Raw genomic sequence first — 18,368 nt, forward strand, 5'->3', positions numbered from 1 at the left:
TTTAATGTAAAAATGTAAAAAAGAAAATTATGTCATATATACCCGACAGGATTCTTAAAATATGTTAGTTTTATGGACTTTTAATGCATCAAAATGATATTTTTTAAGGTATTCTCACCGAAGTGTTAAAATATATAATTTTTAAACACTTAAATAATGATAATTAGTTATGCACTATATCAGTTTTATGAACTTTTAAAGCATCAAAATGCAGTTTTTAAGTGTTCTTATTTGTTCTCATTTTAATTTTGTTCTCATTTGATTGTCACCTTATATATATATATATATATATAGGAGGGGTTATTTGAGAACTCCTAAAAAAAAGAACTCAAGAACTCCTATACACCCTTGGATCAAAGAAAATGGATGGACAAGATTAAAAATAAAAAAAACTTCTTTCAACGCTAGATGGGTATTTTCGTCAGCTCCTTTTTTTCACTCTCTTACTTTAATAGAATTCTATCTAATTCACTAAAAATCTTTTATCTCACAAAACGTAAATCGTCAAACGAAAAGAAAAGCATGGGTAGTCTTAGAATTTCATCCTCTTTCATTAGAGATGCGATTCGATATACTTTTGACGACTTTTTAAATTTCGTTTTTTTCCCCATCACGTTCATTTTACACATGTGTACGTTGTACTTACCCATGAGCAAGTTGTACTTACCCCTAATACATCCCGTTCTAGGGTTTAGGATTTGAAGGTTGAGGGTTAGCCGTAACCCTCGAGCTTTAAACCCTAAACCCTAGAGTGTGAACCCTCATCCTTTTTAGGTTTTTAGGGTTTAGCATTTAGGGTTTAGATTTTTCAGGGTTTTTAGAATGTAGCGTCCCCCTCGGATTAGTAATTAAGCTTTAGGGTTTGAAGTTGTAGGGTTAGTCGTTACAACTTTAAACCCTAAAGTGTACCGTGTACCCGTTTTAGGGTTTAGGGTTTGAAGGTCGAGAGTTAGCCGGCTTCAAACCCTAAACCCTAGCGTGGGAACCCTCATCCATTTTAGGTTTTTAGGGTTTAGCATTTAATGTTTAGATTTTCCAGGGTTTTTAGAAAGTAGCTTCCCCTCGGATTAGAAATTAAGCTTTAGGGTTTAGCATTTAGGGTTTTACAATGCGTCATCATCTTTTTTGAACTTTATAAGTAACTTACCCATGTGTAGGTTATACTTACCCATGGGCAGGTTGTACTTACGCATGGGCAGGTTATACAACTCACTACTTCCAGGTCTTTTCTACACATGTGTAGGTTGTACTTACACATGTGTATGATGAACGTGATGGGAAAAAACGAAATTTAAAAAGTCGTCAAAAGTATATCGAATCGCATCTTTAATGAAAGAGGACGAAATATCAAGACTACCCATGCTTTTTTTCCGTCTAACGATGTACGGTTTGTGAGATAAAAGTTTTTTAATGATTTAGATATTTTTTGATTTAATAAGAGGAGAGAGAAAGAGAGTGTTGGACAACTTTTTTAATAATGACAAACATGCCCTTCCTGATCTTGATGAATGGAGGGCTGAGATTGGTTCTCGCGTTCTTTTTTTTAGTGGTTCTCAAAATAACTCACCCCTATATATATATATATATATATAGGGATGAGAATATAAGGCTGTCGGGTATTTAAGCTTAGGTGTGTAACACTCACATATTGTTTTTTTAATCCATAAAAATCATGGGGGCCCATGCATTTATTCATTAAACAAGAAATAATAAAATATTATTATGTGAGGGGTTCTACACCTAACCTTAGGTGCCGGACAACCTTATATTCCCTTTTCCCATATATATATAATATATATATAGGGTGACTATCAAATGAGAATGAAATTAAAATGAGAATAAATGAGAACACTTAAAAACTACATTTTGATGCATTAAAAGTCCATAAAACTGACATAGTGCATAACTAATTATCAGTATTTAAGTATTTAACAACACATCGATCCGTTAAAATCCAAAAATTCACGTTTTTTGTTGGATGCATCAATTTGATAAATATGCATCCAAGATGGATGCACAAAAAAAACATGATTTTTTTTATTTTAACAGATCAATGTATAGTTAAACACTTAAATAATGATAATTAGTTAAGCACTATATTAGTTTTATGGACTTTTAATGCATCAAAATGATGTTTTTAAGTGTTCACACAATTCTTTTTTTAAAAGTGTTCTCACCGGAGTGTTACCCTATATATATATATATATATATATATATATATATATATATATATATATATATATTCGTATGGTGCACGATTTAGTGAAAATAGAAAATGAAAGTTATGGAAAACACAGTATTATTAATCTTAGATAATAAACAAATTTTGTTAGTTACAAAATTCATGTAATAAAAAAAAAAACTCTACTTAGGTGGATTAGTTGGGGATATCTTTTAATTTACTATGTGAGCTCCGAAAGTGAGTTTTCCCCAAAGTTTCGGGTTTGAGTCTTGGGTGTTCTTTCATCTCAAAGTATTTTTCATGAGAAAGTAGATTAGAAGTCTAGCAAATCGCTGTTTAAAATTGCATTCAGTACGTCTAAATCGAAATTAATTTAATAAAAAAAATGGATATTTTCGTTTGAAGAGTTTTATGTCCTCTTTACTCTAATTTTCGTTTGAAGAGTTTTATGTCCTCTTTACTCTTGCTCTTTGCTCTTGGGACTCAGGTTTATATCCATGAACTTACCTTTCATCCCTGTTAATAATTTTTTTTTGGGTTTTGTTGAACAAAGATTAACGTGCATTAAACAGTTGTATAATTATTATAAAAATTAAGGAGTGAGCTTTTGTTATGAAAACGTACAACTTTTGTATACGTGAAGCCTTCATTTAGCATTTTCCTTTTTTTATAACCCTTTTTTAATGATGCTCTTAGGACTCATAAATATCGCTCAATTTTACATTCTATCTACATCATGGTTGCCTTAGCTGTTTGTGGGTACGTTGTCTCATTTGTAAACAATGAATTGATCAATTACCTTTTCTCACATCAATCAATCGATTGATCAATATCTTATTTTTTTCATTTTTCTTTATGGCGATTACATCCTTTTTACTCCTTTTTATGAATGACCCTAATATATTGTTTATCCAAACCAATCTATCTAATGATCTATCTATATCTATCTATCTATCTATCTCTCTATCTATATTATAACTAAATAGGAGGTTAAGATACATTTGAGTTTTGACACCTTTTAAATCCCCTTTTAAGCCTAAAACTCTCTCTTAATTACTCTAACTCACTCTTTTTTCCAACCTTTTTTTTATTATTTATTTGTTTATTAAATAGATAACTATATTTAAAACTCGGTCATAAATATTTTTTTATCAAAACATATCTTTTTTAAATTTTAAATATATATAATATTTTTAAAACTCTCTCAATGAATATACATACAATTATTAACCCATTACTATTTTAAAAAAATTATTATAAATACAATCTAAATTTTTATTAATTATTCTCATTCATGTTAATCCTCTCCTTCCTATCTTTAATAAACAAATCACGTTCAGTGAATTTCTCAACAAAAAGAAACATACGTTTTTTTTATATCACTTTAATTTTATTTTTGTTATTTTGTTCGTGTTTGTTTATTATATGATATTGAATTGTTATATTATTGTTATTTTTCATCTTTTCTAATTTAGTTTGTAATCGATTGTAGTTTGATTATGACATCATCTTCTTTTAAATTTATTTTGTTCTTGTTTTGTTATTTTTCACCTATTATGTTATTTGTTATTTTGATATTTAACTTATATATATATATATATATATATATATATATATATATATAATTTGAGATTATTCGTTTATCGGACGGGTCTGAATTTTAGTATTATAAATACAACTCTAGCATTCTTTTAAAAAAAAAAAAAAAATTCCCTACTTCATGGGTTATACTTCATACTATACTATCTTAGTACTTTTTAATATTTATTTTACTTTTACAATCATGGACTATTTATGAAGCACACTATTACTAAATCAGATTTTCTTCTCCTTTATTAATAATCTTAATATTTTAACAGATGTTTCAAGTTCTTAATCTTACTTTTAACATCCTTATTCCTAATTTGGATATTTTTCATGATGATACTTATAAATTCATCCCTAAAATTCATTTACACTTTTCGAGCAAAGTATATATCCAAACTCCTAGATTATTACTCCTTTGATATCGGTCAAATTATACTTGTTACATTTTATGCTCAATTAGTGTATTTTGGGTTACCCAGTAAATGCATAAGTATTTTGTAGGTTTAGTACGTGTTTTAGTGTGTTTTAGGTTACCCGGGTACATGCATAAGTGGCTGTATTCAAGTATGTTTGAGACTTTGAGACGATATCATTTACTCTTGGGCCAAAGTTACATAAAGATGTTCGGAAAGAGAGTTCCTAAAAGCAGGCGTGCTCCTATTATAAGCGAGATCTTGTGGACTCTTTTGTGTCGTGATGGGGCAAAGAGAAAGCCTAAACACTTTGGCCCGTTTTGGTTCATTTATTGGTCAGCCCAAAAGCCAGCTGTAAATTTGTATTCACATTTTTGTTTTCTCTTTTGGAAGACTTTTATTTGTTTTCTTTTTGACCATAGCAACCACCAAGCACCTCTTTTTCCCAAACATCTAGTCGAAGGAAACTTCACCATATATTGGTGAAGCCTTGCACGTACCTTAGATAATAGGTTGTTGACCATGGGTAGTCATATATATTAGAAAGGCCCAATAGTTTGTCATTCCTGAGGATCCAACTCAAGATCTTAAATAAAACCGAGAGTGTCTCAGACCAACTAGGGTGACCATCATTGACGTCCTTTACCTTTTATTTGTATTTATTTGGAACGATAAAAGTTTAGATCAATAACGAACTGAAGAAGTAACATAAATTTTATCCTTTTACACTTATGAATATCCAAACTCTTTTAATTGACACTTAAAAACGATCTGATTGACACTTAAAAAAATATTATCTTCTTAAACATTAAGAAACAGTTGTTTAATCACTTATTGACCAATCGAATCTTTTGATTTCTCATATTTATTTTGTTTTCAATTTTGACTTTTGATATTATAACTATAAATTAAAAATATGACCCACAACAATCTTAATTATTAACTATATTAATAGTTTTTATAAAAAATCTCATTAAATTAAAGTTTTTGTTTTCCTTACTAATTTATTTTTTTTTAACTTTTTAATAAATAAATATATAATTAAAACCCGTTAATCTATATATATAATTAAAACCCGTTGATCGATATTAGTGTCGCCTCACAAAAGCTTTGTATTTTAACATTTAGTGGAGCCCACACATTATCTATATAATTATTAAAACAGTAGTTATCTGAGCATTTTAAAACATGCTCTTTATTTTAAAGCTACTCTTAAATATTGCTACATAAGATTTATTTTAGATGGCATCTCCATATTTTTTTACAATTAATATATTTATTTATATTTATCTATTTATATTATTTATTTATAAAAATTATTAAATATATTCTAAAGTTTGAGAAATGTTGATATGTAAAACATAATTTTGAAACTAATAAATTTGATTTTTTTTTCCAAAAATACACACATTACTTTTGATAAATATATTGCTTATTTTTAAGCAAATATGCTTCTTAATACCCATCGACACAATCATAATACTCTTAGGTCACGTTTGTTTCACAGAATTTGATGGAATATTTCAATTCCATTCCTTAGTGCGTTTGGTTGTTTAAAGAAGGATGAATCTCATTCCGTAGGAATGTAAATATTCCATCATTTGATGGAATCTCCATTCCTTAGGGATAGGAAAGGAATTTGATTCCTTCTATCACTTGAATACTCAAAAAATATAATCAAAAACATTTTGTCAAATTCCATTTCTTCATATTACAATTTCTTCGAAAGATTCCATTTATTCCAAAAATATTATGTGAACCAAACGCGCCCTTAGGTTTTCCCTTAATTTTGTTCCTCTCCACTTTCAATATGCAAGGTAACTGATTTGTTATATTTCATGTGTTCTATTGCATGTCTTTTTTATTTTTCTTAAATTTATTAGTTATGACACAACTTGAGATTTATCTTTTCTTTACTTTATTGTTATTGTTACTCAACTACAATATTTCTTTTTCCTTAGATTTTTATAAATTACAATGTTTTATTTGAAATTATTATTACTATTATGATTTTGCTTAGGTTTAAAAATTCCTTCATTCAAAACTAATCATAGGCTACACAATTTGTCTTGATGATCTACTAGAGATAATTTAGTATTTGAACTAATTTTACAATTATTGGTTATGCATCTTTATCCAAATCATTCATTTATTTACGACAAATATTATGTACCTTTTTTTGTGCTAATAGGTTGTTATTAGTTACTATTGTGTAAATTGGATTGATTATTAAGACACAGAATAAATGATATGTCTCTCAAGACAATGTCTAAGTAACATAACTCGTACATAAATATATAGTGTGGATTTCTATGCAGCCTCTTCTTTTGGCAATGTTAGTCCTGTTGTTTAATTTCTTGCAACAATAGTCCCCACTCCCCATTGTTAAATGACAATACATTTTCATACACACGTTTAAATAAGAAACAAACGAATGTATCTGTTACATGTGTAAGGTTTCTAAAAGCAACGTTATGTCCCGGGGCAACGCCCGGGTACATAACTAGTTGACGTTAAAAAAGAACTAATGAATTTCAATATTTGCAACGTTGACGTTAAAATGAAAAACAGATGTAAAAAATATTTCAAGGCAGCAGAAATATATCGTACAAAATGTGAGAAAACATGGACCTGAGAATTGATATGGGCAAACAGAACACCTTATATCCCATCTAGCCCCATAAAAAGCAGAGCATTACATTCACTTAAACACAAGACAAACAGCAGTAGTAACAAGCAGACTATAGAGCAAACTTTTAGTCCAAACAGAAAAGTTTTTTAACTATAGATATTCCGAAACAACAGCAGCTCCACCAACTTCTCTTTGGAGGGTCAATTTCCCAGGCGGAAACTCGGTTAGGGCATGATACCAACATTCCTTGATCCCACCGAACCTGAAACACAACATTGTATATGATTAAACATAAAGTTAGGAACAGAAAGTATGTAGCATTTAAACATCAGCAGAATCACCAACTTTTAAGATATCTAGCAAAAATAAGTCGCTTTAATTTATTAATCCTTGTTAAAAGTAAAAATTAATTATCGTTGATAGTTTAGGCTATTATCGGGCTAGAGTAGAAAAGAAAACATAAGAAACAATCTTATTTTTATTTGTATGAACTATTCAAAACATGTAGACTTGTAGAGCACTGTGGATTTTCTAGTGCTAACTGATGTTTCTGATGGATGGAATTTACCTTCAATGATCTCCATTCTGAATCAGGCCATTTTGATGAAGCAGTCTCTCCAACACCAACAATGGTCCCTCTAAACCTACATTAAAATGTAAAATAACCCATTATGACATTTCTTAAGCACCCAAATGTGTCACTAATGAGCCATCAATAGTAGGTACCTTTGCTCAAGAGAATCTACACCATCAAACTTCAACTGGAATTTCATTCCAACAGAAAACCTATAACTTTGTGCTTTAAGGTATTTGTTCAGGCTGATGATAAATGGGGATGGACTCGCCCTGTTCATACATGATTCCAAATTTAACAAAAAGAATTTTTTCTCAATATATAACAGACAAAATGATCAGATATTTTAATGGTGTGTATCTATTGTTCAGTTCACGCAAGATGGATAAAAGAAAAACATCATTTTTCTCTTATTTTCAACCTATCACAAACTCAATATATTAAGCTCCTACAAAAACCAAAAAGCCTCTTCACACAATCGAAAGTAAAATTGCATGCAAACAATTCCCTGGAACTTGCGAGCATCATTAAAACCGAGTGAAAGTTCACTTTCCAGTCATCAGTAAAATTCGTTAAAAAGATTTAAGGAATCTCACTACAAATAAACGAGTGCTAATGAATACCTTGGCCTGTATGTTACTAAAAACCGGGTTCCGCTTGTAATTGCATGAGAGGTAGTTGCAAGGATGGAAAGATGAGTCTCATTTGATGTCGCAGATGAAGTATGATTCTTACGCCTCCTTACCCCAACACAGATCTCTCCATTTCCCCCCCTGAAATAATGATTAATAAGGATTGCGGTACCGTTAAGTTTCTAGATTAAAATAAATAAATAATTATCAGGCCGAGTTAATGATACAACCTACCTTAGAAAAAGAAAAGCATCACCAGCAACCAACTTTTTAGCATTAACAAAGTCGCTCCAACCAGTAGTCAGGAAGTGACGCTTAGGGTGCTCTGAAATACATATCCAAAAACTATTCAAAGTCCAACACAATCAAAAAGCTACTATACCCATTAGATGGCAACTCATGAAGCTACAAGACAAAGCAAATATAAACGTAGTCCGACGCCTCTATAATAGGTTAGACATCATTAACCTCGTAGCACTAACTTGAGGAGCGTCATATTATAAATCGCATTTAATATTTCAGAAATTTATTACCATGTTAAGGGTATAGTTTCCTATTCCTAGCCTTTTATTGTAATAATTGAGATCATTAACTCATAAGGAATGTTGGTGGTTAATTTTCATTAATCATTTGTGTGTATTATGATTTATAGAAAGACTGAAAGGTTTCAAATAAAGCTTAATACACTTTAGGTAATTCAGGATGCACACTTGTGTAACTGTAAGGGTCACATACACAAGTCCCAAATCATATGACAGCATACAAATGAAGCCCGTATAGCTTATGTACATATATGATATATTATTTATGAAAGTAAGTCAACAAAGCGTAACCTTGCAACATATGACAAAAGTGCCATTCATTATTCTGAAGATCAGAAGCAACCACTTCTTGCCAGGATGGCTGCTGAGACATATCCTGACCATGAAAATCATTGTTAGTAGACGAGCAGAGAAAAATTGAAGATATACTCTAGCCCATAAAAGCTGAAACTTACCAGTGTTAGCAAACAGTCAACTGCGTCCCTAAGGGGAAGAGATAATCCGCCAATTGTGCTAGTATCCAATGTGGTCAATGTCTTGCAGATTGTGCGAACCATGCAAGTAGAAGATTCCAGAAGCGGAGGATCTGGGATTATAACCTCACCTTGCTGCCACAAATAAAAAAAATATAAAAAAGAAAAAAGAAAACACACACACACAACATAAGCACAAGAGACCAGAGGTTGGTGTAGGAATGATAGGGATAATTATAATATATAAATTTATGCTCACATCATGATCGGGTAAAAGGGTTATGTCTGCATATATTTCATCTGTATCAGGTTCAACCTGAAAATCATTGCAGATTCATTAGTCAGTATCAGCATTAGAAAATGTGATGATATTTAACACATAATATATAACTTACCAGAAGTTGAACATTCACCACCTTGCACAATATTTTGGGGGGTAGATAAAACGATGGGAGCTGCTGCTGTGATCCATTATGCATGTAGGCCTTGATCTGTAATAATAACCACAAATAACCGTCATTTCAGGTACATAATATGAGTAAATCGGTTCATAACAAGTATAGAATGAAACTAATACAAGATGACTTGCAAAATCTTTTGAGATATGAAATATCTGTATCATATCCGCATATATTCTATTTCCGAATGTACCACAGAACTTCAAGTCTACAATAACCTGACAAACACTACCTGAATCCTTGCATCAACAAGAGGTCCATAAAGAAGATTCTAAATAAACTCTGGAAAGAAGAAAAATAACAAACCTGTTCCATATGGCCTTCGGGGAAGTAATAAACACGCTCCCCTACACATGGAATACTGACTTGTGGTCCAGCACAAGCAAGCCACAACTCTTTATACATGGTCTTGGTTAAAGGTCCTGAAAAGCAAGCTACATTATAAACAACAAAGGTGCAAAAGTGGAGAACAAAATTGAAAACATCTGTGCAGTGAATATAAAATATTAAAATTCAAAATAATATTGATTATAAGTTAATTGAGCCCCGAGAGCGTAACAATTACCAGAACTAAGCCCCATGATGAAATGAAGTTGATACACCAAGCCCCTCTAAATATATATAACACAGTATATAGCGTAAAGTACCGTCCCGTATACAGTAGCTGTAAGAAACAAGAATACAGCCAATGACCAGAATGGTAATCAGTATGTAATTGCTAGTTTATGATATGAATGACTAGTAAGTCACTAATATCGAAGATTATATAGTGAAGTCTTTTGGTTACTATCCGGCTTTTCGCACTAAAGTCAGCAGAAAAGCCGAGTTTTATGGTATTTGTACTGAGCCTCAAAATCATAACAAAAGCATGACTGTCTCATGCGATGCATCAAATACCACAAACCCATTTAAAGTTATCCGTCCATTCTGGTCAAAAAGTCACCGCAAATGGTAAAAATGACAAAATCTTTGTGGTTCGCAAAAATCCAGTAGTTTGAACTTTGAACAACATCCAATGCGGTAAGTGCATAAAAGGGTATTCAACTTGTCACGTTTTGCAAATGTGTGTATCGGTCTTTCAATAGTAAGGTGGTACAGGACTACAGGTTTTACTGGCATTACAATCTATATAGCTATTAGCTACCATGTCAGCAAAACAACTTACTTGATAAGGATGTAACAGCATACATACACTATCAATAATAGATACATACAATAGCAAGTTGAGTGGATACTACAACAGTAAGTTTGAGAGCGGATACTACAACAGTAAGTGTTAATGTATGTGTATATTAACAAGTTAGATACAATATTTTGCACTTGACACATATCCAAAATTTTATAAAATGTACCTACTTGAACCACTACAAAAACTAACATCTACACTTTTTTTTGACATATATACGCACTTAAAATTGTGTAAAACTTTATACATGGACTGAGAAATGGTTGCAGGACCTTAGCTCAAAATTTCACTATAAGAAATGCTAAGAAGACGGTTCTAACTCTATGCTTAAAAGTGCAGATAAATTTGATTCCAATTTTCAAGTCTCCAAACTTTCAAGTGTGGACCATGTTATTATTTTCATTCCATTTGTAAGTGTGAACGCATATTGATAAATTAAAAAAAAAAAAAAAGAGGTAATGGGGGAACCCTAGCCCCGGTACCAGAATTGGATACTCATCAACTCACCCGATATGAGCAATATGATGCTGGTACAATACCTCCATTGTAATTCCCACATGATCTGGGCACCCTGAAGGATCGAACCCGCATCTTTAGAACTTCACATGTGGGCATAGGCTTCATTGGTAATGGGTACCTTAAAAGAATTGTTTGTTTTTTTTTTGTGCCAAGTGGGGATCAAACTTGGGACCTTAAGCTCACCAAGTGTTTCCCTTACCACTAGGCCAACTCCTTGTCGGTACATTTATAATTTTATGTATGCTAATAAGAAATTATACCCCATCACTAACAACCAATAACCATACATTAATCTATGGACTAGTTATCAGAAAAGGATGGCTTGTATGTAAGCAACCAGTATTACGTCTGTACTTTTCAGTATTTCCATACAGCTTTCTAGCACTAAAGGCAGGAAAAAGAATCCGTTTTTTATGGTATTTAGAATAAAAATCATCATAAACTTTGACTGACGTGAGTGATGAATCTCCCGACCCCTTTACCATAGATTTCCAGTTGGCAACTCCAATAACTTGAAAATTATCTGAAAGAAATTAGTCATGTAGAATTGTAAACATGCCCAGAGAAAGGAGTCATGGCCACCCATATATTTATATCATTCACTTTAAAAATTACATTTACATGTTTTCCTAATCCGCAAAACTTAACATGCGTATTGTAGTAAAGCATTTTAATAACGCTATCAAATTACCATGTAAAGTAACTTCACCTAACCATTACATCACTGATTGGACACGCTATCAATAAAGCAAAAAAAGAAGGTAGATAATTAAAATTAATCATATATACTGATTCTCAATAGCAATCAAAGTAAAAGGTTAAACAGAAGGTGGCATAAGAACGAACAATGATATACCTATGGAGTGAAGTATAAGGGATTTAAAATCAACGAGAAACAATGATTATCAACCACATACACACCAATTAAAATCTAAAGATTGAAAGAGTAGAGGATCAAAGAAAAAGTTAAAAAGAAGAGGCAAATTATAATAAATGATTAGAGCTTTGAAGAAATCGGTAAAGGTGAAAAGAAGAAATATTACAGATACTGATAATTGACAGTCTTAAGTTTGGTTGAATCCAATGGTATGCATGCACACTTAGTATTTAAAACATCAATAAATGATTCAATTAAGGTATATAAGGATTAAGATTGACTAGATGATTACACAAAGTAATTTTTCAGCATCAAAATATATATTTCTTTCCCTTCAGGAATAAATTGTTAGCAATTAATTTCATATAGATAGTTTAATCAAAATAAAAGTTGATTGATATCGAGTCTGTCAGAATAGAAGTTAAAGAGGGTAGCCAATGATGATGAGATAACTCTCCTTAAGGTCGATGCTAAAGAGCATACTTAAGACCAACCTTGGGCAAGCACCCAGGAAGGAAAACTAACAAGATTGCTCTATTCAATAGGGACTTCTAAAGATGGGACCTTTAAGAGAGGAGGCTTCAAACACTCGCTAAGCCCCTAACGAATAGGGCGAGCTTGTTAGTCTTCCTTCCTGGGTGCTTACCCGGGGTTGTCTTTAATAGTCCTTTGTCTCGAACTTTGTGAAGAACTCCATTCTATCTCTCCCTAGTTAGAAAAAACTGGGGCAACAACCCATTCGTACTGATAATCTGATATGGACCATTTACGGATAGTCTAGGAAAGTGGATACCGTTAATTAGTTAGACACGTCATAACCTAAGTGTCTTTATGTGATTGGTTGGTACTAAGTCAGTATGATCTATTGTGCAGTGTAGATAGAATCTTAAGTCCTATAACTTATCATTCAAGCATTTAAATTAATAAAATTTCAACGTTTTGCTCTCAAGCTATTCTTGAGCAGTAGGACACAATTGGGGCTGTTCCTTAACATTGCTTCATTCTATTCTATTCTAGAAACGGTAGCTTCCGCGCCCTTCCTGCTCGTGAAAACCCGGGTCGGTCGGTCCTCCATTCATCCGACCGGGGGAAGAGTTAGTTAGTTGCTAACCGGAAGAGAAGGACTTACACCATCTGCTTATGTTCTCGTGAAATTACTTAATATTCCTCTATTATTAGAGCTTAGATAGGGTTTCACCTTCTCATGTACACTCCATTGGTACTGAATTATATACTAGAAATACTCCTCAAGACAAAGTTGTCACAACTTGTAAATCAGGATCAAATCGATCAATCAAACAAAATCATGCCATTATTGATTATAAATACATACATGCATACGTAGATATATAAGTTGCAAAAGTATATTATTCGTATGTATATGTAATCAGAACTGACCTGTATGCTTTTCTCTTCCTCCATGAATATCTCTAGGAAGCTAGTCCATTGCGAGACAGGTAGAAAGAGATCCCAAAGAGCTTCTCCTGGATATCCACTGAAGCAAGGAAAATATTACTTGAACTTGATGCTAATATCCTTTCTTTAAACAGATTTTTAAAACATATCTGCAAAGCTTGTAGCATATCAATGCAGTCCATATTGTAATTCCTCTTCGTAAACACCTGATCAGCTAGAAATGAATAAGAGTAACTTAACTACATCATGTTATCCAGTTTCTAGAGTATTATTTCATAAAAATAAAATAAAAATACTCGTACAACAATGTGAAAGTGTCACTGGTGGCCGTAAAGCTTAAGAGCTACAGTCAGTCATCAACTAGAAAAACTTGGACAAATATATATACATAATGAAGTTCAGTCAATGGGAAGAAAAAAACGAGACAGTAAGGGACCTAGAGCACCAACTGGCGACCTAAGAAACAGGTAGATGATTATAAATGCTAATTCATTAAAACAGTTGAGCCTTTCTAGTTACAGTAACACATTCTATTATGCTGCGCAAATCAGTTAATTAAGCTTGAGCCCATGATGCCCAAAAATATTCATTAGTTTGAGAATGTTGATTAACTTTTCACCTTTGTTCTTGCCTTCATGTATATGTATACTACAGTACATTATAAAGCAATTATCCCTTCCTTTTTCATCGACTAAGAAGTTGATAACCCCAAAATGCCCCCTTTCCTTTGTTTAAATACAGTGGCGAAGCTTGAAAAGTTTCAGTGGGGGGTCGGGATCTAAATTTTTTTTTCCTAAGGCTATTTTTCGGGTAAATGGGGGGTCGAAACCGAGTATATCGAAATTTCTCTACACGAAAACAATATACCCCTATATCGCAAAAAAATTTCGGGTGGTCGGGCGCCCCTTCCCGCCCCTTAATAGCTTCGCCCTTGTTTAAATATCTCCACATAATATACCTATAATAATGTTAATGAAATTATTTACAACGGACACGCAACACCTAAAGTAACTACGCTACCCCTTTTATATCAATTACTTTTACATTCACCGCCACCACCACACGTCGCGCGGGTATGTGTCTAGTTTGTTCAACATATAAATTTAAAGTTCTTTTGCATCTAACAGAAAATTCTTGTAGGTGTCTGAAAAGTCAAACTAAGTAAAGTTATAGGGTTTCGGGTTGATATGCAGCAGATAGACGTTTGTATGGATTGAACGTAAAATAAAAAGATTTTCAGAAAGGAATTACCTATCTTGATGAATTCCCAATAAATCGGGGCTTTTGAGAAATCCAAACATACTACGAGTACATTTTTACTACCCGAGGAGGTTCCAGTTGTTGTGCCTGTACTAGTTGTTAACCCATTTTTGCTGACATGAAAGTCAACACCAGTCGGCGTCACCGGATAGTGATTTTGACTTTTGAGACCCTGTATCAAATAGAATTTGTCATGTTACACCTCTTGTTGTTGTAGAAGATAGTTCATGTCGAGTTCAAAACCATTTTAAACAAAGAAGCGCGTCAGGCCCCACCACCAACTATTAGCGGCGACGTCGCCGCAAATAGTGGGCGGGTCTGCCGAGATCCGTTTCACGTGCCATGACCCCACTATTTGCGGCGACGTCGCCGCTAATAGTGATTTAAATGCTCTTCTTCTTCACACCACTCGACCTGCGAAAAAAAAAAAAATTTCCAGCTATCCAAAAAAAACCTCTGGGCCATCTATCCCCCCACCTTCTATATCAACAATCCGGCCACCCCCGGCTTCCGAGCTCCTTCTCCGGCTATTTTTGAGGCAATATATCCTTTTTATTTGCATAATCCGGCCATCTATCCCCCATCCTCCTTATCAACAATCCTATTTGTTTGTCCCACGTTTTCCGACATCCCGACCTCCATTTTCAGACGCGGTACTAGAGGCGAACCAGTTTTCCGGCGAACCAGCTTTCCGGCGAACGAATTTTCCGGCGACCCAGTTTTTCCGGTTTTCCGACTACTCATTTTTCCGGTGAACCAGTTGTCAGACGAGGTAACACTTATTTACCTTTAAAAATGTTATAAAATATATATTTGTTATAGAAATTATTAGTTATAGAAAATAAATGTTAGAAAATATATGTTTGTTAGAAAATATATGTTGAAAATAAATGTTAGAAAATATATGTTAGAAAATATTAGTTATAGAAATGTTATAGTATAATGTTATAAAATATATGTTTGTTATAAAAAATATATGTTAGAAAATAAATGTTAGAAAATATATGTTTGTTAGAAAATATATGTTAGAAAATATTAGTTATAGAAATGTTATAGTATTATAGTTAGGAAATATAAGTTTGTTAGTTTGATTGTAAGAACTTTGTAGAATATGATTGTTAGAAAGGTTATGTTATTATAGTTAGAAATGATATGATTCTTAGAAATTAAATGATTTTTAGGAATTATTGGTAGTTAGAATTATTGTTTAAAATGTTATATTATTATAGTTAAAAATTATATGATTGTTAGAAATTTTATGGTTATTGTTAATATTATTGTTAGTATTATGTTAGAAAATACTTGTTACTATGATTGTAATTGTTAATATAGTTGTTATTAGGTTAATATTAATGTTCGAAAAGAAGGTTTGAAAAATAAGTTGCAAAAATGTGATCATTTTAGGTATAATAAGTTTGAAAAACATTTTTGTGTCCAAAATATGTTAATTTAATTTGCGTCTTTTTTTTGACATTTATGATTGTTTTTATTATTTTATAAATTGTGTATAACTTATGTAGATTAAAATGGCTGCCCTTCACGGCGGAGATGGTGGCAATGACCCTCCAAATTGGGGGTGGAATCCCGAATGGGGCTGTAGGCGTACGGGTGGTAAGTATATATTGATGTATTAAGCATATAAATATTATATATATATATATATATATATATGTATATATATTTGTTATTTTATTTTGTTTTGCAGGTATTAGCACAGGGAGAGCTGCCGCTGTTAACAATGATCTGGAGCGGGAGTTTCAGAATTCCGGACGCCGTATATCTCTTATGCTTAATAACGATCTTAGTAGGTGGCAGGCCATCGGGGACCACGCCAAATGGTACAAGAGCTATTTGGGGACCTATGTCGCTACCGTCCCACATTTTTACGAGTCGTGGGAGCAGGTGCCCCAGCCCATCAAGGAAGGACTTACTGACTGGCTTCTGGTATAAAACATTATTTTTTACAATTTAATTACGTCATTAAAAAAATAGGGTAGATGCTAACTATTACTACAAAATTGCAGAGACGGTTCTACTTGGAACCCTATCTAGATCACCCAGAAACTCACCCCTTACGAGAGGCCGTGACTAAGATGATTCGTCAAGATGCCCTGAAGAACTACAGGGACAAAAAATCAAAATTTAAGAAGACTTGGTTCACCGACAGGGGTGGGTCACAGAGACTGGCAGAATTGGAGGGTCAACCGCCGTTTGGAATGCCTCCAGAGGTTTGGAGTTATCTACTGGGTTACTGGACCAGCCAGCACCGGATGATTGTTGCCCAAAGAAACACGAATAATAGGCATGGACAAGATAATCTTGTCAGTACTCACGGTCGGCAGTCATACGCTCAGCGTGAATGGCGTTACGCTGTAAGTTATACGTAAATATTTATATCCACACACACACACATATATATATATATATATATATATATATATAGAGAGAGAGAGAGAGAGAGAGAGAGAGATACACATACATATATATAACTTTGATTAATGTATATGCAGGAAGATAATGAGGGGCGACGTGAGGACCCACCTGAGTTCTATTTGAGGGCCCACACCAGACGAGATGGGACGGTGCACGACGCAGCTATGCCCATTTATGTAAGTTCTCGCACAACACTTAAATTCGTAATTTTTTGTAAATTTCTATTAAGTATAACTAACTGGTAATTTTTTGTTCATATGGTATAGGACCGGCTTGTTGATACCCACCATAGACTTTCCCAATTGCCTAACACCCCGCCTACGCAGACATTTGTGGACGCTTTAGGGACCCGATCGGGACATACTCGTGCGGTTGGGCGTGTCGTTAGGGGAACACGAGGACTGAATGTCCCCCTCCCAGTGGATATAGAGGAACCTCTCCCAGCCCAGCAGTCGTCGTCCTATAACGAGAATGATATGTTCGCCCCGATGAGCCCTTGGAGCCAGGCATCAATCCAGGCCAGGCCTAGCACGTCATCATCCCAGGCCGGGCCTAGCACGTCATCATCCCAGGCTGGGCCTAGCACGTTACTGGCCCACACACAGCGGTTGGGTACTGATAGTGATAGTGATAGTGATAATGATTAGTTTTTATTTTTTACGAACTTGTTGGTTTATGTTTGTATTCATGGTTTAACTGAAGTTGCGGCGACGTCGCCGCTAATAGTGCCACGTGGCACCTAGGGATTCACACCCAGTCTCTGAATCGCCGCAAATGGTGCCACGTGGCACCTAGGGACTCACACCCAGTCTCTGGATAAGGTGCATCGGATTCCTATTTAAACCATCCGGCCACATTGCATGTTCTCTGCACATTTCTTTCATTTACCCTATTTAAACCATCTGTCGATCACCATCTCCTATCAACAAAACTAATGGCTTCTTCATCGTCATCTGGGCCATCATCACCACCTAGGGTAACATTTCATGCATTGAAAGCGCAATGTACAGAGGATATAGACGATTGGTATCAACTTTACAACAAAATTAATGATTGTAAACTTCTTTTTGAACAACGAAAACTCGAACATAAGAAGAAAATCAAAGAAATACGGAAAATGGGCAGCAAAACCATTATAAGTGAAGATATGCATAGCGAATATCTTGAATCAACATTACCAAAGA

General features: G+C 33.6%; 2 protein-coding genes across 3 annotated transcripts; one reads left to right on the forward strand and one right to left on the reverse strand.

The window, feature by feature from the left end:
• Positions 1–6,737: 6,737 nt before the first annotated feature.
• On the reverse strand, positions 6,738–14,951 carry LOC122593354 (auxin response factor 1-like). 2 transcript variants are annotated; one of them, XM_043765747.1, is made up of 13 exons: positions 14,743–14,951; positions 13,474–13,697; positions 10,059–10,157; positions 9,800–9,915; positions 9,431–9,526; positions 9,295–9,351; positions 9,018–9,170; positions 8,854–8,938; positions 8,255–8,345; positions 8,012–8,161; positions 7,541–7,660; positions 7,383–7,458; positions 6,738–7,076 (listed from the first exon to the last, which is right to left on the reverse strand). In XM_043765747.1, the coding sequence occupies exons 3-13, from the start codon at positions 10,072–10,074 to the stop codon at positions 6,939–6,941; spliced, it is 1,098 nt and encodes a 365-aa protein (XP_043621682.1). In that variant the 5' UTR covers positions 10,075–10,157; positions 13,474–13,697; positions 14,743–14,951; the 3' UTR covers positions 6,738–6,938. The 2 variants fall into 2 exon arrangements, with proteins under 2 accessions (XP_043621682.1, XP_043621681.1); XM_043765746.1 differs by having other exon boundaries at positions 13,474–13,705.
• A 250-nt stretch (positions 14,952–15,201) lies between these two features.
• LOC122594136 lies at positions 15,202–18,096 on the forward strand. The gene is made up of 6 exons (XM_043766609.1): positions 15,202–15,523; positions 16,272–16,362; positions 16,457–16,695; positions 16,776–17,123; positions 17,262–17,360; positions 17,451–18,096. The coding sequence occupies exons 2-6, from the start codon at positions 16,278–16,280 to the stop codon at positions 17,829–17,831; spliced, it is 1,152 nt and encodes a 383-aa protein (XP_043622544.1). The 5' UTR covers positions 15,202–15,523; positions 16,272–16,277; the 3' UTR covers positions 17,832–18,096.
• The last annotated feature ends 272 nt before the right edge of the window (positions 18,097–18,368 follow it).

This window comes from Erigeron canadensis, chromosome 3, assembly GCF_010389155.1.
Source record: "Erigeron canadensis isolate Cc75 chromosome 3, C_canadensis_v1, whole genome shotgun sequence".
NCBI lineage: Eukaryota > Viridiplantae > Streptophyta > Magnoliopsida > Asterales > Asteraceae > Erigeron > Erigeron canadensis.